Here is a 26,798-nt window from a genome sequence, read left to right as displayed (position 1 = left end):
ATTAGGCACTAAAGATGTGCCAGCCAAGGATGTGCACCTTTTCAATGGAATAAAGGAAATAATAGTACTAAAATTTACTGTAAGCACTGGTGATGTCAGACAGAAAAAAGCCTGAAAAGTAAACACACCAGGGATTGCTAAAGGCTTGAGCAGCATTTTAATTTTGCTTGACTGTGATTTTTTTAGTGAGAGGGATGGAACAGTGAAACTGGGGTTTTAAATTTGTATTAAGGAATTACCTGGAGCAGGTGGCTTAAAGGTGCTGTGTGCCAAAGGTGGATGTCAGCAGGATGTGTATGACCTTGAAGATTGGTTCCCAACCTGGGGTCCGGGACCCTCCAGGGGGGCATCAAAGATCTTAAGGGGGGCACAAGGCTTTGTCTGTTTTGAGGCTGCCAAAATCAGATTTGTAAATATTGATTAAAACCATGATAAAGCAGTTATTAAGTTGTTTATGCAAAGGTATTTTGATAAGAAAAGCATGCACAGGCCTTGTTGTTGGCAGTGAGGAAGGAGTCCAATTGGAATACATAAAAGAAAGGATGTTATATCATGATGGATTTACCTGAGCCTACAGTGTTTCCAAGTCTTTTTGTGCCAAAGGTGTTAATGTCTCTAGTGAAGATTTGATCAACTCTGGTTTATGCGCAATCCATAGTAAGGTAAGGAATAGGCATAGTGTCTGTAATTGTGATATAGGAATCTATAAAGGAAAACATTCATGTATATAGTTAGATAAATAGAGGAAAAATAACTGTACTACGGTGATAGAAAAAGTAAAGATTTACAAACATGAAAAAGAGTACTGTGAGAACAGTTCTGATTAAAATGTTTGTCATCTGCCCATTTTATATCCTGACATAAATTGGGATTAAATTGTTTTCAAATTTGAATATAGGGATCAATGTGTGGGTACTTTATCCTTAAAATATCAAAACTTTTTACATTGTTGTGAAACTTCATACTGTATAGTACATACAGTGCATAGATTACAGATTACTTACATACACTATATGCACAGATATATTCGACTACATTATAGTGGAGTTTCCCTCTGCCTTGTGCAGCTATAACAGCCCCCACTGTTCTTGGAGGGCTTTCCACAGGATTTTGGAGTGTTTCTGTTGGAATTTTTGCCCATTCATTCTGTAGGGCATTTACAAGGTCAGACACTGATGTTGGACAAGAAGGCCTTGCTTGCAATCTCTGTTCCAATTCATCCTAAAGGTGCTTGATGGAGTTGAGGTCAAGTTCATCCACACCTAACTCATCAAACCATGTCTTTATAGTCCTTGCTTTGTGCACTGGGGCACAGTCATGTTGAAATAGAAAAGAGCCTTCCCCAAACTGTTGCCACAAAGTTGGAAGCGTAGCATTGTCCAGAATGTCCTGTTATGCTGAAGCATTAAGACTTGCCCTTCACATGAGATAAGGGGCCAAGCCCAAACCCTGAAAAACAGCCCCATACCACTATAGACCAGAGCAACCCATTCGGGTACTTTGCCCAAATGATGCCAGAACTGCCCCAATGGTAAGTTTGGGTCATTATGGATTAAAAAGCTCAAAATATGAAAAACGTATGGTTTAATGGTTATTGGGAGCCAAAATCAAATGGCCAGTGAGATAAACATATAATCAATTTATGAAAGAATACTTGCATCGTAACAATATGAAATAAAATTATAGATCTACATGAGGGTGTGTTCAGGCTCCCTCTGTCAAACTGGACAAGCAGTCTCATCTTGTGACTGGAGGTGTCATAAACCGACATCACATACCTTATGTGTGTGGGATGGTAACACTTGAATGTGGTTAATAAATTAGTGAATGTGTGAAAAAGCTGTTAACAGGCAGACAGACTACAACTCCTGCTGTCACAGAGCGATCACTAGCTTAAAGTCATTAAGAACATGATGGGTCCAACATTTGCCCTCTTTACTTCTCTCTAGTTTCAGCCAAAAGATACAGAACTCTTCTTTGACACTCCTTAATCATTTAAGAATAACAGAACATGCCTTAAATTATGGCTTTTTGACTGTTTAAGGCATAAAACACAACAAATGGCTTTTAATCGTTTTGTTACCAATGTTTTCAAACCTACTGCCATTCAATGTGAGGGTTTGTTTTCTCCCAGATGGGGGCTCAATCACATTGTAAAGCGGGCTGTGACGTTGAACTGCTCTGATCTACCACTACCACATCCACCTTAGCAGTTGTTGACGCCACTCTGTGATTTGCTGAGTTGCTGTTATCACTAAACGCTTCCATTTTCTAATATTAGCACTGCAGTTACAGCAGGGATGAAATTTCAGGAACTGTCTTATTGCAAAGGTGGCATCCATATCAATACCACGCTGGAAGTCACTGAGCTCTTCAGAACGACCCATTTCATATCACAAATGTTGGCAAATAGAGACTGCACGGCTTGGTGTTTGATTTGATACACCTGTGGTAACAGGTCTGATTGAAACACTTGAAATCAATAATTAACAGGTGTGGCCAAATACTTTTGTCCATATAGTGTAATTCTTTTGTTTTATGAATTGTTTCAAAAATTTTCTAAACATCTCTTCATCCATTGCCCTTTTAGCTTGGCACATAAATCAGATATCCATGAACATCATCTTACAGTTTAAAGCTTTAAAGCCTCTTGAACTTTACTTTCCCAGCTCGATGTGTTCACTGAGAATGACAGATTTTTAAAGTGTGATGGGCCGTCTGTAGAAATTCCTCCATCAGTCTGTCCATCCATTATCTATACTACTAATCCTGTTTGGGGTTGTGGTGGACTGTAGCCAATCCCAGAAATGTCAAATCAATTTTTCCATCGTCTTGGGTGAAAAAGGGATCAAATTCCCCAGTAAATTCCTTTATTAAATCCTAGTACTTGTAGTTGCCATTCTTAAGAATCCCAGCAAAGATGCAGTCTCCTTGAAACAGCCATGTACCACTCATATGCAGCAGTGACAGTTTCATCCATATGAAACAGTCTACTACATCATGCATTTAAATTTTTAATGACTATTGATGTATTCTCTTTGGTGCCAGAAAGGTTTGATATTAAACAAAACTTTAAAACCTCCCTGCTTAGTTGCCTTCAGATTCTGTTTGATGAGTCTTGGGTGAATTCAAAGAAGATACATTAATCACCCCTTACACAGCATGTGCTTACATTCATGTACTTTTGAATTGATTGCATTTGATTTTTTTTTTTTTTTATCAGGTTGAAAGAACACCTTAGAGTGTTATAAAATGAGGCTTTTTCATACTTATAGCCACAAGTTCCAAGTGGCACATTTATGGCTTTTTACTTCATGACCTCTATAGATATATATTTATATCAAAGATGATGTTTTGAAAAGTGAACCTGCCGGCTGCTTTCATCACATTGGATCAGCTCACCTTGTATAAGTAGTAATTGTTATGTTTTCAAAATGTCCCCAGGTAAGATTTTCTATTTCGAGCACTGAAAGCGATGAGAGTGATGAGTGCCAGAATAAGAGCTGCTTCAAAACTGACACATGAAATGTTTGCGTGTTTGTACAGGCCCAGAAGAAGATGACATTCAGGTCTCTGCTGAAAGCCATCATCAACATGCCGCACCACTACCGCTGCCTGTGTGTCAGTCACCTGCTAGGATGGACGGCTTTCCTCTGCAACATGCTCTTCTTCACTGATTTCATGGGACAGGTAATGATTTTTTTCTCAAAAGACAAAAGATTGACATGACATGCTGGTAACTCTACACTACACGTGTTCCCTTTAATAGGTCTACCACATTTTCCACCAAGACTGTAAGAACACTGAGAAGCTGAGAAGTAAATCCCATAGATGTGACCGTGTGGGTTCAGTCTGTTAACTACATTTTACATTTATGCAATTTTAAATTCACTGTTAAGAGTACGGTAGTAATGACTTCATGAATGGATTACTTTAATAGCATGGTAGAACTACTTCTACAACCATACTTAGGATATATCATAGCACAGAGGAGCAATAGATTTCACTTTTCTTCTGCATCTTTATAAAAGATCTTTAATACTCTTGATTATTTTAGGAAACTTGACAGACCAAACTCACTCACTGTGTGGCCAGATTATCATTAGCTTGTTTATGCTCATTAATGCTCAGCACACTGTGACCTCACTCCTCATGTTCATAATATACTGCCGCTCTCCTAGCACACACCCCTGCTCCTTCTGTTTCCTGTCTGACAGAGTGGCCTACGAGGTTTGGCTATTAAATAATGAGACTGCACTTATGAGGATAAAACCAAGTGTGTGCCTTGGGATTTTTCTTAATCTAAAAATGTGCCATGCCTCAAAAAAGACTGAAAAACTGCTCTATAAAATAAGATTTGCAGTAAGCATAAACATGTAGATGCATACCAGATAAATAAGCTCCTCTTAATTTGCTAAGGATATTTAACTGGGTTGATTTTCTTTGCTTTTTTATTTTAATCTATTTCATTGTAGGTAAGGTAACTAATATAAACAAACCTAATATAGAAGCTAGTTAGCAAGCTAGCGTTGTTGTCTGGGGGAGCAGCAAACTTGCACATTCAATATAATGGTGACTGGTGATTGAACGAGAGGTCGAGCTCATGACTTCACCTGACTGGAAGGTGGTTGAAGGGCAAGACGGGCCTTCCAGACAGCCACTGCCTTCCAGGCGAAGTTAGGGGCACAAAACACCGTCTAGCAAAAAGAAGGCGCTCCTCTTCTTACAGAGAAGAGACAGTATGATCATATCACACCAGTTTTAGCTTTCCTCCACTGACTTCCTCTAAGCTTCAGGATCTAGTTTAAATTTCTTTTACTGTTTCTAAAAACATTATACATGCCAGCCCCACAATACTTGTCTGAGTCATTGCACCATCATGCTCCAGTCAGAGCACTGAGGTCAACACATCAGATGTTTTTAGATGATCCAAGGTGCGGGCTTCAAACCCGAGGTGACAGAGCGTTTGTGGTGGCCAGTCCGAGAGTTCCACCTGTTTGAACTGGCTTTTAAGACAAGTTGAGCTTTGACACCTTTACATTTTCTACTCTAATTTTTACTGTTTATTATTGTTGTTTTGTATTGTGTTTAATTGCCTTCTATGTAATAAGCCTGTGCACAGCTTTTGTCAACTACGGTTGTTTTAAAGATGCTATATAAATACATTTTTACCTAGCTTGACTGTTAAATATGAATAAGACAGCCAATGTGCCACTGTCCCTGCTACGTCGATCAGTAAAAATCAATCCTAACAAGGCAGGATTTTAAAACATTTTGGCCAAAAAATGATCTTGCAAACCCTCTTTTTTATCCTGCAGAGGGCGTTATCTACTTTGACTTCTCTTAGGCTACATTCACACTGCAGGCCTTAATGCTCAATTCTGATCTTTTCTGAGATCTGATTTTTTTTTTGTTTGCCTGTTCAGACTGCAGTCAGCTTCTGAAAGTCCAGATATGTATCTGATTTAGAACCACACTCGAAAGTGGCCTGATTCTGATTCGAAAAGGTCAGATTCAGTGTGACTTGCACTGTTCACACGGTCAGAAAAAAATCAGATACAAGTCACATGTGAGCAAGAAAATCAGATTCAGTTCACTTTTAACTGCAGTGTGAACGTAGCCTTATTGAACATCAGTAGCAGAACAATGACTATAAAAACAAGAAAGAAGATATTATGTGATTTAATTGACAGAGAACTGAAATAAAACACATTCATAAAATGACTTCAGTCTTGTTTTTATAAGAATTTAAAAACCATAGGTCATGATAAAATTGCATTTTGAATCCAGTATTGTGGATCAAGAAAGAAATGTATCATCTCATGCCTTTTATATCACACCGTATATCCTCCTATCACAGCTTTCTTCCTGACTTTTCTGAGTCCTTGTAACACTCCAACTTCATGCCAATCATAATGGAGCCACATTGATAGTATCATTGTACTCATTTCTTTTTACTCTCTACTTTCATCTTTTTTCATTAACTTCTGAGCTGGTTTCATGCAGAACTGCCAAACATCTGATCACTTCAGCTGTCAGCTCTGTGTTTGTGAGATTTGAAGGCCCATTGTTATGTAATATGCCGTGCCATCGATTTCACCATCAAGACATTTCAAAATGTCACCTCAGGCTCTGGCACACAGTGTGACTTTAAATTAGGTAAGAGGGACACAAAGACTCAGATTCAATAAATGTCCTTTGCCAGACCTTAGTCAGAAAAGGTTAGATACACTTCCTTCCAAAAGTATAAGAACCGTGAGAACAATTTCTTTATTTTTGCTGTAGACTGAAAACATTTGGGTTTAATATCAAAAGATGAATATGAGAAAAGAGATCGAAATTTCAGCTTTAATTTACTTTGTACAGAGTTCTGTTTTTCAAATTTCTCATAACACTATTGGCTACAGAGAAAAATCTCCTCCCTCAAAATGTTGCATTTTTCTTTTAGAGCAAAATTGAATGCAAAAATAGGTGAAGAGGAGTTAAATTGTTATTGATTGGTTTGCTACTGAATATTCATGAAATGGACCACTTAGTTAAAACGTTCATAGTGAACTGTGGTGATAAGTTATCAATAATTCAGTCACAGTTAGTAAAGAAATACCACAAATTCTGTTTTCTAGCCTCTGAAATGTAAGAGTTTCCAAGTTTGAATCAGGCTTGTATCTTTGCAAACCAGAGATGATTATCTTTTGGTCAAAGCCAGGGCAAAAACAAGCATTTAGGATTATTTTTAATTAGTATCTGCTAGGTCCAAATCTAAACAAACTGAATCCATCAGTAATTTATAATGGCTCAATAGTGCTAAACGATGCTCAATGTCAAACAACATACAGACATATTGAGAACAATGACACTTGGAGGTGAACCACAAGCAGCAATAGCTGCAGCATTCAAGCTCTATTAATCCCTGTTTGTGAAGGAGGAACGTAGGGGGAGATTGGAGGAGCTTTAGTTAGAAGTCTACTGTTGTGTGTAATCATCTGTTGACACTGATATAATGATGAATGCCCCGCACTTTCCTGCTGTGAATGCTGATCAAAGAGCGCACCAGGCACAGCGACATGCTGCTCACTCTCATGGTTTATTAAAACCTCAGGCACAAACATGTATTTGTGTAGGCATCCAAAGACAGGATTAGGAGTGGGTAGCCGGTGGCACCCTGATGAGTGTAAGAGAATTCGTCTTTTTATAAGAGCAAGTCTTAAAGCCATAAAGACGACATTTGATATCTATTTTAATAACGCATTGGATCACTTAATTGGTTAGGATTATTTACAGGCATGTATTCAGAACTTTTTCTGCTTGGGAGGCCAAACTGGACATGAAGTGTTTGCACTGTTAACTGACATGTCTCCATCTCTCTCTATTGAACAAAAGTGAAGCAAAAATACTCCCTTCAAATGTTCTGATATATTATGCATCTAGAGTTAGACATAGCCAGACATATACCCCAAAATCGATGGTGCTTTCACAGATGTGCAAGTTACCCATGCTGTGGGCGCTAATACACCCACACAATCCCAGATGCTGGCTTTTGAACTTTGCACTGATGATCATCTGGATTATCCTTTTCCTCTTTAGGCTGGAGAACTTGACGATCATTGTTTAAAAAAGACTCTTTGAATCGTGAACTTGTCACACCACAGCATACTTTTCCACATTAAGTGAGCTGGTCTCAAAATATTTTTTATTTTACATTGTTGTGGATTGATTTGGTTATTTTTGCTTTGGCAACAACAGATACTATCATTTATGCCAAAAAGGCATACTAATTAGAGCTTGAAACTTGCTGGTCATGAAAAAATAAGGTACAAGTGCAGAACTTATTTATAAGGCCACGTAAAGTTTGATTACCCGTATAGTTATTCAAGCAACAAGACAATTAAAATCATTAACACTGACAACAAACAAGGCCACCCATTTGGGGGAATAAAGGGGAGAACTCTCTGTGGCCCAGCTAAACTGTGGGCCCATGAAGGTCAGGAAAATCATTATCTATTGCAAAGTTAATCTGTGATAACCATTTAACCAAAGTTTGTGTCTTAACACACTAGATATGTTGGAATATGGTTCTGTAAACATGTGAAAACACTGAGATCTACATGTGACTAAATTCTGGATTTAGACTGTTAGAAAGTTTTTCAGCTCTTTCCTGGCTTGTTTTAATGTGGGCGGGGCTGATAAATGGGCTCGTGATGTCATGAGCCCACAGTAGGGAATGACCCCGCCCCTCTAACACTACAATATAAAATCACAGAGCAGTTCATCTCAGTACAGTTTGTTGTTAGCTGATGTCACTACCTTTATTGAAAGTTAACAGTCAGTTAAATGCTGTTTTTTTTTCATTGTGAGGTAAATTTACCAAATCTTTCAGCCACAGTGGTCTATGGATCATTTAAAGCATCAGAACAGAGATTTGAGACAGAAAACAGACTTGGTCTCTTCTTCTAAGGTCAACAAAAGGTTAAGGGGCAAGACAATGGTGTGAGTGCTTTCCTCAATTCAGATTGTGGCATGTTTTTACTATAGAGGATCGTATTTCTCCTGAGTGGGCGTGGCTTCAGCTCATTCAACAGACAAGCCCACACCATCCTAGAGCAGATTTTACTGCCTCATTTTTCATGATTTTGAAGTTTGATTTTATGAACTTTGAGATGTTTTATTTGACTGAAATTTGATTTAGGGGTTAATAACCCAGTGACCTGCCATACAACAAATCTAAATACAGATTTATATTCAGTTTACGGGGTCTTTAATAAAAAACACTCTTTTCAAACAAACAAAAAAGGAATTTTATTCATTAATACCTTGGTACAAAAAAAGCCTTTTTCAAAACCTAAACTCCTCTTCTGAAAAAAGAATTACCTTTTTGTGGTAATGTTAACAGTGTGGATGAGCACACTGAACTAAACCATTTGGAAAGTTATATAAAAGAAAGTTAAATGAGGCATAAGCAGCAAATATGGGTTAGCTAAGGAAAAAGGGGCAAAAGGGGTAGGAAAATGGCAAAAAGTGCTTAAAAAGTGACAAAAATTGGGTTAACATGGAAACAAATGCGGCAAAATGGTCAGAAACATTGATGAAAAGTGGTTAAAAGTGGCATGAATAATTGATTTCAACATCAGAAGCCTATAATGGCTAACACACTTTTCAGCTCTGAAAGGATGTCACTCTTAGCCATGATGCTAGCATCAATGCTATGACAGTCTATTGCCATCATCCATAGCCAATTCTGTGGGCAGACCCGACAAGAAAACATACTGCGAAAGGAAAAGAGCGACACATTAAAACAGCCGTTATTTAAACATCCAATCAAACCCAGAGTAGATAAAGGAAAATGATAAAGATCAAACCAAAGAAAGAAAGAAGCAGCTTATATCTTGTTCCAAGAAACCTAATCTGTAATCTTTGATTGCTGCATTGGTAGTAGTGTTGTACTCAAGACCACACTATCCAAGACCAAGACTTGCCCGAGACCAGACTGCACAAAGACCAAGACAAGACCAAGACTTTTGGGGGCCAAGACCATTAAAAAAAAAAAAAAAAAAAAAAAAACATGAGAAGGTTGAGCATTCTCTTTAATTTTAGTTTTAATCAATTTGACAGATAAAATCAGGGTGTGTGCAGCTCTTTTAAAGCACAACATGAAAAAATCTCATATCTTAACAAATTTGTTCAACTAACTTTTTGTAAAAAATAAATCCTTGTATGTATTTAAAAGCCACTGACAAGTCTGGAATTAATTAAATATCTGAAAATGAGATGTGTATCTAGATTTGTCAGGTGAATAAGACTTAAGTGTTCAGAGGTACAGTGCTTAACAAATTTATTAGACCACCTGTCTCAGAGACCATCCAGCACCATGAAGTGCTTTAATGCGGACTCTTTCATTTTCAGTGAACTCTCCACGTTTTACCATTTTCAACAGGAATGAGGAATTTCAAACTGAATTTACCTTTTTATACCCAAATTTAAGCCGGCTCACTGAGCTTCTCTGAGAAGTCAGAAATTAATCAAGCATAACATTCAACCACTAAAACAAATTTTTCTGTTCAGGAATGCAAGTAAATAACTATAATTTGACATATTGATCAAGAAATGATAATGTGCTTTACTATTTTTTCAGTTTTTTTGTAAATTTGAAAATTCATGGATAACAATAATAATTATATATTAGCATTTAAGATATCATTTCAGTTAAAGAGCTTTTATATATTGGTGTATTAACCATTGCAGAATTATAAAAATGATTTTGGTTTTACCAGTTTTTACCAATGCTGTTAATTTAGGGCAGCTGTGGCATAAACCTTACTTTGGGTGGTGGTCTAATAAATGTGTTAAGCACTGTATTTCTGACTAGAAATAAGATGGACTGATGTCCAAGTTTTTGCCGGTGTAGCTATTTGTTGTTTTAGCAAGTACTTCTCATTATCATATTAATGAAGTGGAAGAATAGCAGATCAGTGCTGGTCTTGACTGGTCTTGATGGATAATTCTGAGTCCGGCCAGTCCGAGATGAGACCGAGTAAAAATGCTGTAGAGTCCAAGACAAGACCAAGACATCCAAAATGTGGTCTTGAGACCGGACTCAAGACCAAGACCGTTCTCGAGTACTACAACACTAATTGGTAGCCAGTTTTATCCACTTCAAGCAATTTATATCTTAGTTTTACTTGTAACATCTTTCAGCAAGATGTTTAACTGGAGTTTTTAGATGAATTTGGCTTTTATGAATTGTGAGAGAATATGTCTGACTGGAATAACCTTTATAAATGCTGAGTTTCTGCAGTTTTGCATTGTGTATTAGAAACTCTCAGCTCTATTGTTGCTCTTTCTGATTTTCCTTTTATTTCCAGATTGTATACAAAGGAAATCCTTACGCAGACCACAACTCGGCATCCTACGCCATATATGAGAGAGGAGTTGAAGTGGGCTGCTGGGGGTTGTGCATTAATGCTGTTTCTTCTGCTCTCTACTCCTGTAAGTGACAGAAAGAATGAATTACCAAAGAAAGTTGATTATGAAGTCTTTATTTCTGTGATAATGCTTCCATTTGCGTCATCATGTCCTTCACTTAGATTATTACTTCCTGAGTGAATTATTGAATAACAAGGTGATTAAAGGAAGCAAAAGCACCACTTCTTCGTGGGAGTATGGCCTTTATTCTGATGCAGCCAATCATTACTGTAGATGTGATATTTCACAGTATATCCAAAGGAAAAAGGTAAAGAGGAAGACATAATCTGGTACATTAAATAAAGGAGAGTGATTCTATTTATAGCCTGTGAAAATGTTCTTCTCAGAAGCTTTTCTTCCCACGTTACAGCTTTGACAGCCTGACCAACCGCATGTCCAGTCAGGCGTAGAAAATCTAATGTGTACTGCAGAAGGTTTTAAGCTGTTTATGAGGTGCAATAAAAGACAAGGCAGGTCACGGGACGGTTTGTTGTAACCAAGCATGACGTATCCATGCGTGTTTGTATGTTTTACAGATGTGCAGCGTTTCCTCCTCCAATACATCGGCCTGAAGGGATTATACTTTATGGGCTACTTTGTGTTTGGCCTGGGCACCAGCCTGATCGGTCTGTTCCCCAACATCATCGCCACGCTCGTCCTCTGCAGCGTGTTCGGGGTCATGTCCAGCACGCTCTACACCATCCCGTTCAACTTGATTGCTGAGTATCAGCGTGAAGAGGAGGTAATGGGGTTGGGAGACAAGTAGAAATGCTTTCAGGGCCTGAGGAACAGTGTGTTCAACCAAAGAAAATAATACATAAACTATGTTTTAACCTGGAGGAATAATGAAAATGAGTATCAGTTGCCATGGATGAACTGGTGCTTTTAAGCTGAGTGCCTCCTTGACTGTTTGCCATGTCATGTATAGGCAAATATAATTCCAAATACACTCATGACAGCAGTCTTATGGGCCATTATAATGATTCTTTAACTCTTTCAATGGAAACTTGAACTTGGGGTCCTTCGCTTCCACATGCATAGCCTTAAACATCAATTAACTTCCGTAATGTATTGTATTCTGTACTTTCAAATCCAGGCTTTTTGAAAACAGTGTCCAGCTTTTTCCTCTGCCAAGCTCCGGTGACTGGCACATCTGGGTGATATCATCATGTATTCATAAGCCTGTTTGGCATGTTTTCACTGATACACCACAGTGGAGCAGAAGTTTCTCCACACAATTCTATCAAAGACACAGGTGCAAGCAGCATAAAAAGAGCTAGAGGCATGTTTTGAAACAAGCTCCACAGTTGAACTAAATCAAGGTTGCTTATAATGAAAACAGAACTGTCAGCCTTTGTTGGTTTTTAACAAAAAAAAAAACGATTTATTCATGACTTTGGTGTGAGACAGACACCATTGATTATCATGAACAAAAGACAGTAGACTGTATCTCGTCAAATCTGATCCATGCCAATAATCGTGCTCTTCAATCCAAACCATTTTAATCAGACTGAAGATAAAGCATTCATCTGAGGCACAGCTTCTGAGTGGCATTCCTTGAATTGTCCCATTCCAACTTTAAATCCCTCAAACTTTTTAGAAAAACATCTTCAAAAATCTGAAGTAAAAATGAGAAACATTTGCTGGTTTCCATTTCTTGAATGTCTGTATCAAATATTTCTCTTTATTGTACATAAGGCCGCTTTTTAGGGCACATAAAAATACGTTGTCATGTGTTTTGTGCTGAGGAGAGTCTTCCGTGTAGCCACTCTGCCATAAGCTCAGATCAGTTGAGGGCTGCTGTGATGTTTTGAAACTTTGTCCCATCTCCACACAGGATCTCTGGAGCTCAGTCAGACTGACCATCAGGTTTTTGGTCACATCTCTTACTAAGGCTCTTCTCCCCCAATTGCTCAGTTTTCCAGGTGACCAGCCCTGGGATAAGTCATTGTTATGCCAAACTTCTTCCATTTGCGAGTTAGGGAGGCCACTGTGCTGATGGGGTACTGAGTGTAGATTATTGAGAATAAAAATGATTTTTTTTCAACTGTAGCATCCAACTGAGCTATAACAAAATTGAAAAGAGTTGAAGGGGTCTAAAGACTTTCTGAATGCACTCTATATATTACAAATTTCTGGTAGATGCATCTTTTTATGAAAACATCAGATGAGAAAATGAACTTTAAATTAATTATTTTGTCAGTATTAGTTGCTTGGAAAGTAAAGATACTATGTAGTACATTGCTGTTTTTTCCACTCATCTTCTTCTCTCCTCCTCCTCTCTTATTTCCTCCCACATCCTTCCTCCCACCTCTCTGCGCCTCCAGGAACAACTGAAGCTGCAAGGAACTGATGAAGGACCCAGAGGCACCGGCATTGACTGCGCCGCACTCACCTGCATGGTCCAGCTGGCTCAGATTATCGTGGGGGCGGGGCTAGGCGCTCTGGTCAACATGGCAGGAAGTGTAATTGTAGTGGTCGTGTCAGCGTCGACCATGTCCCTCTTAGGCTGCATCTTCATTGCCCTCTTTATTAAATATGTAGATTGATTCTGCTCATATGAAATTATTTTAATGGTATTCTTTTAATAAATGGAAATTCTTTATTATATCATTAAATGTCTCTGACTTATGTGGTTCTCTTCACCTCATATATTTGACCTTTAGTCTGCTGGTGACTCTTTAACAACAATTGTCACACTGGGTGCCACAGAAAAAAGGATTTATTTTTAATGTGTTTCCATATTTTGTGATACATTAGGCAAGTTCATTTTAAAGTACAGGAGTATTTGGACTATAAACTTGTTTGCATTTTGCCAGTAGAAGAAGCCAGTCCCTGAGTGGGCTGTCTCTATTTTCCATATGATGGCAGGGCTACAGCCTGATAAATACTTCTGAGAAAAATCTACCCTGCACCTTACGCCACAGAGATACATTCCCCTTAACCCTACACAGAAGCTTATGTACAAAGACGACGTGCACCTCCACTATGCATCAAACAATCATGCTAAAAACTCTGTGATATCTCCAGGCATACTTCGTGTATGGTTCCCAACCTGGAGTCCAGGCATCCCTGGGGGATGCGAGTGATAACAGGGGGGGGCTTGGGACCCTGTCTGCTCTGGCATGTCAAAATTAGATGTAAGTAAATATTTTTTAAACCATGATTAGAAACATGATGTATAAGGGCCAACTGAAAAGGTGAAAAATGAAGAGAGTCTGCTCATTTTTGTGATAAAAGGTCTATTTTGGGGGGCAGGGGGGGTCGGTTAAGATTGTAAAAGTTGTATGTTTAAAAGAAATTAAACTCAGAATTTCATAGCTGAAAAAAAGGCTTAAAAATTTACAAGAAAACAAAAACTTGGAATTCCCAAGTTAAAAAAGTATTAGATTTTGACACAAGAAACTCAAAAATGTCATGTTTTTAAAACTATAAACTTACAACAGTATAAAATAAAAAAGAACTACAAGAAACTGACAATAGTGGTTGGATTTTTGACTTTATCGTCTTAAAAATTCTATGTTTTGATTCACATACGCTTACAACTTTAAAATTTAAAAGATTTCCTCAGAATTAACAACATTTTAAATGTAAATTTTAATTTTTTTTCATTACTAACAGATCCTCTTTATTATTTTTTTCTAGAGTGGCCCTAATACACTGTTGTTTATGCAAGGATCTTTTGTCAAGAACAAGTGTATGTGGTCCTATTATGTCAGGATTTTCTCAAAACAATTAAAATGGGGGGGTTAAACAGTAATACTATTTTAGCATCAACTGATTACTTTGCATATATGCATAAAAGATAGTTTTATGCATATATTATACAATAATTGATTAAAGATGCAATTTGAAATCATTTAAAAAGGTTCTTTCTTTCTTGGAAGGCACCTTGTAACAAACATAATTTTGACCCACAAAATAATCAGAACATCTTTGCTACAAAAAAGAATCCTTCCCTTAAAAGTGTGAAAAAATTAAAAAAAAAAAACACAAGCTACAGAGATTCAAACCCTCTCTTGAACCGGACTGTAGGCATGTTAATTTCTACTAAATTTTAATATGGGATCTAATGGGGATCCCCTGGCTTTTGGAGCCAGCCTCAAGTGGACACTCTTGGAACTACAAGACACTTCTTCATTGGCTAGATTTCTTTTCAGCATTGGAAGTTGCACTATATTAGAAAATGTGTTGATAATTAATGGTTTTATCAACTGAAATGTGGTTAAATGCTAACATACCTGACACACCAGACTGTTCAACATGGGGCAACCGCCCATAGTCTGTGTTCAGGAAGGGTCGAACTCAAGAGGGAGATTAGATGAACATTCTGTTTGTTTTATTCACTATGGTCCATTTAGAGTGATACATGATGTAGTAGGCATGCGCAGCTGACGTTGGCTAAACTACATAATGTGAGCTTGACAAACAGCTGCTATCATTGTTAACTATCGGCGGAGCCAGTTGGCCTGTAGAAAAGCAAAAACATTGTTTCCCTAAAAGAAAAGCTTTCTATGCAATTCTTTGCTCTCCTTTTAATAAAGAAATGTTGCCCAGTTCTGATGAAACTGCCGCTATAGCTACATTTAAGGCAAGTGCACCTGCAGCCTTTGGTTACAGGCTTGCAGCACAACTAAACCACTCCTATAGCTGCTGCACACTAATACCGAGGCTTGTTCAGGGCAAAACCTCTTTTCTGCCAAGACAATCTTTCAGAGCTCTTCTTTTAATAAAGAATTGTGGTCCACGATTTAAACAAACTGCCACTATGGCTACATCTAAGCTAATCTCTGTTTACCATCAAATCATGCAGAGCGGTCTGGTCATTCTCAGACCTTGCACAAATGTTTCAGATTGAAGATCTGCAAGATGACAGACCCAGAATCTGACCAATCCATTAGCTTTCAAGGTTTCATATACGCAGAGGTCCATGTGGATTACTGGGTGGAACAAAACGGTGGTTATTGTTAAGTTGGAGCAATTCTTCCTAACATTACACTGGCTCTCGATCTGGGGGTCATGTATCTCCGAAGGGAAACATGACAAATTTGGGGTGTTTAGTAAGGTTTATTTTGAACGTAAAAACAAAAACAAAGAAAAATTGTCCTATGCCATTCGAAGACACATACAGACTTCGAAGAGAGAGAGATGAAACAAAACAGTTACAAGGACAGTTAATGATCAAGATTACATGTTCAAAAAGGAGCGGGAAAAAGTACAAACATATTTAATCCCACGTCTTCTCCATAGATTATAACAGTTCACATTACATTTCCACAATAACTCACTCTATGTAATAACTTCAAACATTGTTTTACTAAATATAGATAAGCTGCTTAGAGTAACAACCTTTAAGTTGTGCCAAAAGTTTCTAATTCAAGATGTGACTTTTTATATGCACTTCTTTGTACAAAAAAATAGAAATGTATATTAATCTGATAGAACTGTCATGATTAAGGTTGAATTGTTGTTTTGGAATAGCAGTATGGCAATAGATATTGCTTCAATATCTCACAAAATTCCAACCACTTTCACATTCAGAGCAGAAGACAAAGTACTTTTGCAACGTGTGTCAAACCATGCCTTCAGGGGATCTTAAACTTAGAAAAAGAAGCTGGTGCAAGTCCTACACAGTGCAAACTACACAAGCGATCAATATGTAACGGCGCTCCCCTTCCTCATAAATGTCTACTTTTAATGCTCTTTTTTGTCATAATTCTATTTTGCCTCTAGGCTTTGCGAGAATAGCGATAAGCAACTTCTTACTTTTCAAAGCTTGTTTGCACCCTTGTCTGTCATTCGTGCTTTAGTGGCATCCACAGAGAGCAGATGTGGTGTCTGAGGCTTCGGAAAATATGTCCTCCAACATTTCACAGGTGCAGTCAGACATGTTTTCATGTAGTAATTTATTAAAGAAGAAGCATTAAGTGTGGCAGACAACAGAAACATCTGTTAACTATCTCTTCCAAAACATGCACATCAAAGAGTCTTCTCTGCACCCTGGGAGATGTACAGATATTAGCTCAAATCTGAGGGGAATGGCTGCTCACCGTTAACAGCTAGTTTCTTCGTCCCTCAGGCAGACTTTAGCAACAGATGAAATGTTTGAATGCATCATTTAAATATACATGGGGCAATTAGCCATTCATTTTAATTAGGCTGTTGGTAAATGCATAATGTTTGCCCATTTTCTTTGCAGCAGCTACTTAAAAATCATAGTATTCCTCTCAGGATGTTGTTTGTTATTATGGCATTGCCACACTTCTCTGAGTCACTCTTCTCATTAGTACATCTATGCTTCATGTTCCTTTCTGTTGCTTATGACACATAAAAACATAAACATGCGGGGCTGGAGGGCAGCAAAAGATTAAGAGAACTCAAAGAAAATAAAATCTGACCTTTTTATCTTTTAGAAAAAAGTGAAGTAATTGAAGTGTGTAACTGAACCTTGCGCTTCCCATTTAATCACTGAGGTTGACGTTTTCAGTGCAAAATCCTATTTCTAAATAAAAAATGAATAAACCTATGCCGGAAAACGGTGGGTTGCCCCCTCTGGCTGGGGAATGATTCTTTGCCCCAAGTGAAGGAGTTCAAGTATCTTGGGGTCTTGTTTATGAGTGAGGGTAGAATGAACTGTGAGATTGGCAGGCGGATTGGTGCAGTGTCAGCAGTTCTGCAGGCACTGAAAACTACAAGCGGCAGCCTCCGGTCCTGAAAAATTAAGCCAATGCAGATTTGCAAAAAATTGCTATACTGCAAGTGTCCACTTAAGGCTGGCTGCAGGAACTCCGGAAGTCCCATCTGGACACATGTTAAACAGCCGTTTTGACACTACAAAAAAACTGGTTTGCAGCCTGGTTCAAAACACCAAACGTGTCTCATTAGCTAGTGTCTTATTGTGCTCCTACTGTACGGGGGGTGAATTTTTTTGTTCCACAATCGTTTGGATTATATTTAGGATGAAAGCTGATTGGCGCCTCTCATTTGATTGACAGATAGCTCAGCAGGCAGAGGCTCCGTTTCTGTCAACCAGAATGCGAGCTAGCAGGCTGACAGGAAGTTGCGCTCAGTGGGCGGGCCGTTAGGTTGATCGAAAGTTCGGTTGAGACTGCAATTTCAATATGGAAGCCTCCAAGGATTGGCTTCAAGAGCCATTGGAGTCCGACTATTGTAAGCAGACGACTGACGTCACACGGGGTTTGTCCAATTCTTTCTACAGTCTATGGTAAACTACCATTGTGGTACAGAGGGAGCTGAGCTGGAAGACAAAGCTTTTGATCTACTGGTCGATCTATGTCCCAACCCTCACCCATGGTCATGAACTCTGGGCAATGACCAAAAGAATGAGATCACAGACACAAGCAGTCAAAATGAGATTCCTTAGGAGGGTGGCCGGGCTCAGCCTTGGAGACAGAGTGAGAAGCTGGGACATCCAGACAGATCTCAAAGTAGAACCGCTGTTCCTTCCTTCATGTCGAAAGGAGCCAGTTGAGGTGGTTCGGGTATCTGATCAGGATGCCTCCTGGGCACCTTCCTGTGGTGGTCTTCCAGGCATGTCTTACTGGGAGGAGACCCTGAGACAGACCCAGAACTCGCTGGAGGGATTATATATCCCATCTGGCCTGGGAGCACCTTGGAATTCCTCAGGAGGAACAGTAAAGTGTTGTGGGGGAGTAGGATGTCTGGGTCGTCTTGCTTTGCCTGCTGCCACCGCAACCTGATCCCGGATAAGCAGAAGAAGATGGATGGATGGATCGGATGGATAAACCTAAGACAAAACTGCTACCAATTTGAATACTACATATGAGAATAAATTAACGTTAACTGTCTCTCTTGGCCGAGTTCAATTACATTCACTGTTTAAAATAATGTAATACACATATATTTGTACCCACTGATGCTACAGTGACATAAGCGAAAGTGACCACTCCCATCTGGTTTTGCTTATGGGACAAAAATTGAAGTTTTATGTAAGTTTTATGTAAGAATTGCAAGTTTCACACAGTTAAAAGCGTCATAAAGATTCTGTGAAACTCATTAACCTCTCATTATTGTTGAAAACAAGTTTGCCCACCATGACCTTTGTTTTTAATACAAAAGGAGGACAGTGAATGGGTTTGTCAGCATAGACCAAAGACTGCTTATTCCAGCATTGAGGATAATAACATTCTGCTTCAAAGGTTAGAGACATGAAGGGAGAAGAGGACTGTCTGTACAAGATGAATTTATATGGTTAGTCACTTTTTTTTGCTGCAAATTTGCCATGTGCTTAGGCTAACCCTAGGTAGCAACCTTGGCTAGCTGCCTGGATTTGCATAGTGCTGTTTCCCTTAAGGAGGCTCCCAGGCGTCTTTTTCTCCATTCGGCCAAATGCCCATTTAAATTGTGTTTAACCAACTAGTCTAAAGGGGAGAAAATACTTCCTCACAGGGTCATTGTGTCAGCAGGTATGATGTGAGCCTGATATACTCTGTACAGTGTGGCTAACATTAGCAGCTAGCTCTGCCAGCCTTGTGGCCTCTTTCCACTCCGGTTGAGTAGTTATGCATGACTACAACCCTCAACAGCCTATATACCATGTTATTTTCTATTTAAAAAACTGTCATACCGTGCTGTTCTTACTAACTGTTAAGCCTTTCATATTTTCATCTGGTGAAATGCAGCGACTATTAGTTGAAGCTACAGTGGCCTCTAGTGGTGAGAAATTCATTACAAAAGAGCATTAGACTGGGATTTCAAGCCTGTGTGTAAAAAAAAAAAAACAGATGGGTAAGTGGTTTGACTGACTCATAAATCTTGCACCGGCTAATTTAATTTAAACAAATTTAACCATTTAAGCCCACTGTGCTTTAGTGATTTTGTCAACAGCGGCTGTTGTTTTGATAGATACCAAAGACAGAAAGAGATTGAAAGAATGTTTGTTTATTATTATTTTTTCATTGAAGACATTTTTATTTGTTTTTCATATCTTATAGCAAAGGCTGCCCACAGAATTGGCTAGGCCCCTGACAAACCAAGAGAATAGGCTCTCCCAGATTGTGATTTATTGGTGTTATTATGCATATTATGCATTGGCTATTAAGCCAATTTTCAGCCCCCTTAACTTCTTTTTCTGTCCATGTTGCCACCAGTAATTGCCACTTTTCATCAAGTTTGTGCAATTGTTAGCCCTTTTTTGGCTCTTATTTTGACCCATTTGGCCACATTTCAACCCCTAGTCATCACTTTTTCCCTCCCATTTTGTCACCTTAACCCCCTTTTCACCACTTCTTCAGCTCATTTTTGCATCTTTTGACCAGTTTTTGCCACTTTCAACATTTTTTTGCCACTTTTTGATACTATTTCACCAGCTTTACTGCCCTTTTGCCACTTTTAACTGATTTTCATTGTCTTAAGAGAAGGGGGTTGTATTTTAAAGAAGGCTTAATACTACGGCATAAATGAATTTAAAAAATATTAATTACTTTGATAGAAGCGGTTATTATTCAGGTGACAAAAATATGGTAATCACAGCTTAACATTAGAATGGACAATAATTTTGCTGACCTCCATGGACCCCCAGTTTGTCAGGGCCCTAGAAAGCCCTCCCCTTTATCCTCCCTTATAGGCAGCCTTGATTATAACTTTTTCAAAAGCTAAACAAAGAGGCATTTGTTTGGACACTTTATGTGTTATGTTGTATTCACACCGGACACGAATGATCACCTAATCATATGTATCAGAACGCACGCACATTGGGAATTTACTCAGCTAAATGTTTTAAATTGCGCTAATAACTGGTTTCTACTTGCACATCAAGAAGGAGCTGAAATAGCTTGGCAACAAAAGGCAAAGGTAAAAATGGGCAAAATGGGATAATCAGTGGCAAAAATTGGCAGAAAAAAATGGTGAAAAGGGGTGATGAGGGCAGAAATTTATAGAAAGTGGGATAAAAGTGACAAATGGTTAAGAAGACAAAAAAAGGTCAGAAGTGTGCAAAAGATTTTTTAAAGTGGTTAAAAAGTGGCAAAAATTGGTTAAATGTGGCAAAAATGGGTGAAGAGTGGAAACAATTAGTTACAGGGGCAAGGAAGTAGCAAAAATTGGCAGCTAAGGTAGTAAAAAAGCCTTCAAAATGAGCAAAAAAGTGTTTAAAAGTGGAAAAAATGGCACAAAAAAGTGGTAAAAAGTGGTAAAAATTGGTTGCACAGTGGTTACCCAATGACAACGAGTTCAAAGAAGCAAAAAAAGGGGAACAAATGTGAGAAAAACGGTTCAAATAACAAAAGATCAGTCAAAAGTGTTTGAAGGGCGCTGGTATTCGAGTGGTTAAGGTGCGCAACATGTACGCAGGCAGCCTGGGTTCAAATCCAGCCTGAGGCTCTTTGCTGCATGTCTCTCCTCCACTCTTGTCCTTGGTTCTGAGTCTATCCACTGTCCTTCTCTATCTAATAAAGGCACAAAAACAAATCTTAAAAAAAATAAAAAATAAAAAGTGGTTGAAAATGAGTTAGGAAAGGAAGAAATGGGTGAAAAATTATGAAAGTGGTTTTAAAAAAATGGCAAAAAGGATTGAATGGGCCAAAACAAATTAAATGTGCCAAAAAGTGGCAAAAAATGGGTAAAGAGTGGCAGCATGAGGTTACGAGGCAAAAAAGTGGTAAAAATGGGGGGCTAAAGAAGTGAAATGGCCTTCAAAACAAGCTAAAAAATTGTTAAAAGGTGGAAAAAATGCAAAACAAAAAAAAAAAAGAAAGAAAAAAAAGAAAAGGTAAAAAATTGGCAATAAAAAAAGATTGGTTACACAGTGGTTACCCATTGGCAAAATGGGTTACCAGAAGAACCAAAAAAAAAGATACAGTTGAGGAAAAATGGGCGAAAAATTGTTAAAAGTGGTTGAAAATGGCAACAAAAAGAGTTGAATGTGTCAAAAAAGTGCAAAATATGGCAAAAATGGGTACAAATAGGCAATAATGACTTACAGAGGCAAAAATTTGCAAATATAGTGTTAAAATTGGCATCTATAGTGGTGAAAAAAAAAAGGACAAATGTGGAAAGACCGTAGAAAAAATGGGGGGTATGATGAAATGGGGTTAAAAGTGGAACTATTTATTTGAACATCAGAACCCAATAATAGCTTTACTTACATTTCAGCTCCAAAATGAGATAACTGTTAGCCAGGATGCTAGCACTAAAGCTACTGGTCCAACACGCATTGATATAATCAATAAATGACAACTGGGGAGGGGCCCATTCTCTGGGTTTTTTCCAGGGGCCCAGCTAGTTCTGTGGGCAGGCCTGGCCACAGTTAGCTACTGGACTGTTCAAAAATAATCTTATTTTCTTCCCCTTATAATTTAACATATAAACATTCAAGATGCCTGTGGGCATTTATAAAAATATCATCAGCTCTTATGCATGACCAGAAGATGGTTTACTAAAAATGTGCCCATTTTGGCTGAATTCACCCTGAACAGTTTTCTTGTTTCATGCTTTGAGGCGAATGTCTTCAATGTAAATAAATGAACTCTATTAAAGTTGTCAGGGTTTAACAGTTTAATTTCTACTGGCTGATTAAAAATAGCTGTGCTATTCATGATGAAACCTCTCATTAATGATCTCTGTACAGGAGAGGTTTCTGATGTAGACTGAGTCTGATGTTTGCAGAGATTATCAGGCAAAGAAACATTTTTTTCTTAATAGATATGGATTCTGCTGCGTTTTATTCACCTGTAACTTGTTTTGTTAAGATTTTTTTCTTTCTTTGAAAAATCAATACAAAATCTTTGCCACATGCTGGTTTTGCTCCATAAACCACAGGATGATTTTTCTCTTTGGTCAACAACCAATTCAAGAGCACATGAAGGTTTTTCTTCTGAAGAAAAAGCACCTGAGGTACTATTGATTTTTCATTCTGCGTTTTTGTGCAGCTAAGTGTTCTGGTCCAAATGAACAACAAAAAGGTAAAATAAGGTGCACGTGGCAATATTTTGGACAGGATTTTTATCCAAACAGCATTTTGTATTCTGGCTTTACGCACATGGAAACCTTCAGATTGAACATGAGCAGACATACATTTTCAGCTGTTTCTTCCGTTTTCTCACCATTGTCAGATAAAAACATGATGAAGATTAAATAGACGTCTTTGCTGCATTTTAACTGCTGTTTGGCAGATCCCTCCTGTCATTGTACACCACAGCCCCTGGAGGATAAAACACCACTTCTGGCTCCTCGCGCACGCTGACCCGAGCCAGCACGTGCCTGTGCTCGTCCATCTCTTGCTTCGTCGTGGCTGTGATCGGCCGTATGTTCGGCGAGGTCATCCTCCAGAAGAGTTTCCTCAGCGCTTTCCTGAACTCCCGCCTCATCAGGCAGTACAGGACGGGGTTCAGGCAGCTGTTGGAGTGCGCCAGGCACACGGACACGGGAAACACGTAGACCTGCGTGGTGTAGTACTCATACGTGAAATGAACAAAATTGAGTTTGATGAGGATGCCCCACACTGTGAGCGCCTGATTGGGCAGCCAGCAGAGGAAAAAGGACAACACGACGATAGTGACGGATTTGGTGATTTTTGCGCGCCGCTTTGCGCTCGACGTGTTGATGTTTTTGGATGTGACGAAGCGCAAAAGAAGCAGATAGCAGGCTGAGATGATCCCCAGGGGCACCACAAATCCCAGAAGCACCTTCTGAGAGTGGTAGAGTCCTAGCCAGAGCTGCGCGCTTCCGTTTGTTTCCGGGAACTTGACGAGGCACAGGTCCTCATTGGAAACCGTCACGGTTGTGGTGAAAACTGCGTGCGGCAAAGCGGCAAACACCGCGGCACACCAGATGAAGACCGTGATGCACCGCGCGGCGCAGCACAGCGGACGCCTCCGTTTACCTTTGAGCGCAGACGCGAGGGACCAGTACCTCGCCACGCTCATGGCGGTGAGGAAGAACACGCTGGCGTACATGTTCATCGCCGTCACGTAGGACACAATTTTACACATCGCTTTGCCGAACAGCCACGTGAAGTCCACCGCGTTCTCCACAGCCCAGAACGGCAGAGTCAACACGAACTGGAAGTCAGTCACCGCCAAGCTAGTCACGAAAAGGTTGATGGAGGATTTCCTCCACATGTGTTTGGTCTTCATTAAATACAGGACCAGCAAGTTTCCAATCAGACCCAGCGCGCAGACCAGAGAGTAGATGACAGAGATGATAATCCGCACAACAGCGGCGCCATCTCCCGCGAGATCCGTTTTAGTGAAGTCTGACAGGTGGAAGTAGTCCCCGGAGGAGCAGTTAAACACGCTGGAGACACCACTGAAGTTAAAGCCTGCTCCATCGATCCCTGCGGAGCCCTCGTTACAGTCCATAGATTCTCCAGACATTTCTGAAGTTTAATCCTCACTCAAGTCATGTCCTTGAATCCAGAGTGGTTCTCTTAGGGGAGAGAAATGCTGGCATGTGGGTTTCCTGCGTCAGCTTCCATGTTTATTGTAAATACTACTTCATCAATTCTTTCATGTGTTGCTGCGTGTGAGAGAGAGGTGATAGAGCTCCTCCTTGGGTTTCCGTGTTGCTCTGAGATCGTCTCTGCACCTCAGCTCTTTAAACGTTGAGAAAAAAAAATCCCCCTGACGCAGCGCTCAGGCGCAATCTGGCACTGTCCTTGGTCCTGAATGGATGCAAAGCGCAGAAACAAAGGTGTACCTGAAGCTCAGTTTAACTAAAGGAAACGCACAGAAATCATTTAATAAGCTAGGAAATGTATTAAACATAGATTTTCACTGCTTTATTTTCCAGACAGATCGTGTTTAAAGGCTGTGCCTTTACCAAGGGACAAGGAGAGAGTTTTATCAGCCAGATTATGCATGTATGTGATGCTGTAAAGTGATGTAAGCTTTTCTACGACTCACAGTCATTTCCTTTTGGGTTAAACCATCGATTACTTTAGATTTACTCCCACTGAGCCCAGTTTGCTGGCTTTTTAATGAAACAACTTGCTGCAGAGAAATCACAGTGAGTAAGGAGATTCATTATTCAGAAGAAGAGTGACCTGAACAGTAGAGAGAGGATGACCACCCTACAGTAGAGCTGCTCAATTATGGCAAGAAACATCATTAGGATTATTTTAATGGAGATCCACATCATCAAACACAGTTAGTGATTGGTTTTACAAAATCTGCATCACATCCATTTATCAAACTTAAATATGCTCAACACTTTGAAAAACAAGAAAAAATGAGAAAAGAGTGGATAAAAGACAAAAATAAAGATATATAACATTAATGAAAAATTAAAAGACTTACTTTATGGCCAAAATATAAAGAAAAACATTAAAATATACACCATATGCACAAAAGACTGTAACACAGTGTGTGGCACAATAATAGTTTTATCATGATTATGTTGTTTGTGTGTTTGTGGGCAGTCAAAGTTGTAACTGAAATGAATCAGCCAGCATACATCACAGCAGAGACTGGAAATGCTTACAGAGCAGAGGTAAGGAGTTGATTAGCACGTCAGATTCCATTAGGACCTATTAAGAGTCATTAGAGTGAAATAATACACTCAGTAATAACAGCAGGCATGCAAGAGTGATCCACAGCAGTACATCACCCACACCACAAGGTTCTGTTTGTTCATTAATAAACTCAAAATTTAAACTGAATTTCCTTTTAGGGCAGTGTTTCCCAACCATTTTTCCTTGGAGCCCCCTCAGACCAAAGATAGAAGAAAATGTGACGCACTGCCTTCAAAAATCAACATAGATTTTAATTGTCTCATTGATAAACCCTTATCAAAAGATGTTTGTATAAAATACTTCATAACTGCTTTATCACTGTTTTAGTCGAAGTTTGCAAATCTAATTTTGGGAGCCTCAGAGCAGACAAAGCCTTGCGCCGCCCCTAAGATCTTTGGTGATTCTGCATTGATTCAGGGGGCAGCTCAAAATTGATGAAGATGAACACTGCATGTGTATTTTCTGGCTGCAGCTTGACCCCCAATGAAAACTCTAATAATGACCAGCTTCCCTTCCAAACAGGGCTGCTTTCAGTATATTTCTAGCAGTGTTCTTTTCTTGGCAGCAGAAGTCACTTGTGATGCTACTAAATCAATCTACTCCTTTGTGACGAGTGTGCTGGTGAGTCTACCCAAAATTCTTTCTTGAGTCAGGGAGGATTAGAAAAGAAGAGAGCATAAAAACACATTTAAATCTATGATAAACTGACTCTAGTACGTCAGTTATGCAGAGAGCATGGCTTGAGACCCTGTAGCGCCACATCATGTAATAACTCCGCATTATGTAATAACCCTAACCATAGGACTTAGTGTGGGCTCCAAGGTATGCCCTACCCAACTACCTTGCCCTAACTCTAGTGACTTAAGCCTAAACCTAACCCCCCTTCAGGGCTCTAGACTAAACACCTAACCTTAACCCTAGGACTTAAGGTGGGCTCCAGGGTATACCCTACTACCTTGCCCTAACCCTAACTGCTTAGTGGCTTACAAAATGCGGCGTTATTACATAATGAATTGAAAATTTACCACATTATTACATAATGCGGCGTTATTACATAATGTGGTGCCACAGACCCCCATATGGATAGATACATTTATGATAATGGATATCAAAAACAATTTGTTCAAAGCAGTAAATCCATAGTGGCATGAATCTGAATATGAGGGTGCAACAAGCGTTATGCTATAAAGGAGGAGGCTGGGGTGGAGGAGGTTAAGCTTTGCCAGCAGCAGCAGCAGCAGCGTGGTATATAAATGGACTGCTGTGTTGAGAGAAAGAGCTGTGATTGGGTATGGGAGCTGGGAGGTGATAATTAGGATCAGCTGACCATCAGCTTTATCACAGCTGG

The 26,798-nt window shown here is 39.2% G+C and overlaps 2 protein-coding genes across 2 annotated transcripts in view; one reads left to right on the top strand and one right to left on the bottom strand.

Moving 5' to 3' along the window:
• slc45a2 (solute carrier family 45 member 2) overlaps positions 1-13,508 on the top strand; it is a 35,709-nt gene extending 22,201 nt beyond the window's left edge. The window contains exons 5-8 of the mRNA XM_041811609.1: positions 3,547-3,690; positions 10,860-10,983; positions 11,496-11,701; positions 13,287-13,508. Coding sequence (XP_041667543.1) covers positions 3,547-3,690; positions 10,860-10,983; positions 11,496-11,701; positions 13,287-13,508 — 696 coding nt within the window. The remainder of the gene's footprint in view (positions 1-3,546; positions 3,691-10,859; positions 10,984-11,495; positions 11,702-13,286) is intronic.
• A 9,585-nt stretch (positions 13,509-23,093) lies between these two features.
• On the bottom strand, positions 23,094-24,314 carry rxfp3 (relaxin family peptide receptor 3). The gene has a single exon (XM_041811689.1). The coding sequence runs from the start codon at positions 24,312-24,314 to the stop codon at positions 23,094-23,096; it is 1,221 nt and encodes a 406-aa protein (XP_041667623.1).
• Positions 24,315-26,798: the final 2,484 nt, after the last annotated feature.

The sequence above is a fragment of the Cheilinus undulatus genome, linkage group 17, assembly GCF_018320785.1.
Source record: "Cheilinus undulatus linkage group 17, ASM1832078v1, whole genome shotgun sequence".
NCBI classification, from domain to species: Eukaryota; Metazoa; Chordata; class Actinopteri; order Labriformes; family Labridae; genus Cheilinus; species Cheilinus undulatus.
Note: the sequence above shows the minus strand (reverse complement) of the source record. Positions and strands in the feature narration are given on the sequence as shown.

Bases quoted from the DNA above. Each gene is read 5' to 3' on its own strand.
- rxfp3 (XM_041811689.1), bottom strand. From the start codon at position 24,314: ATGTCTGGAGAATCTATGGACTGTAACGAGGGCTCCGCAGGGATCGAT.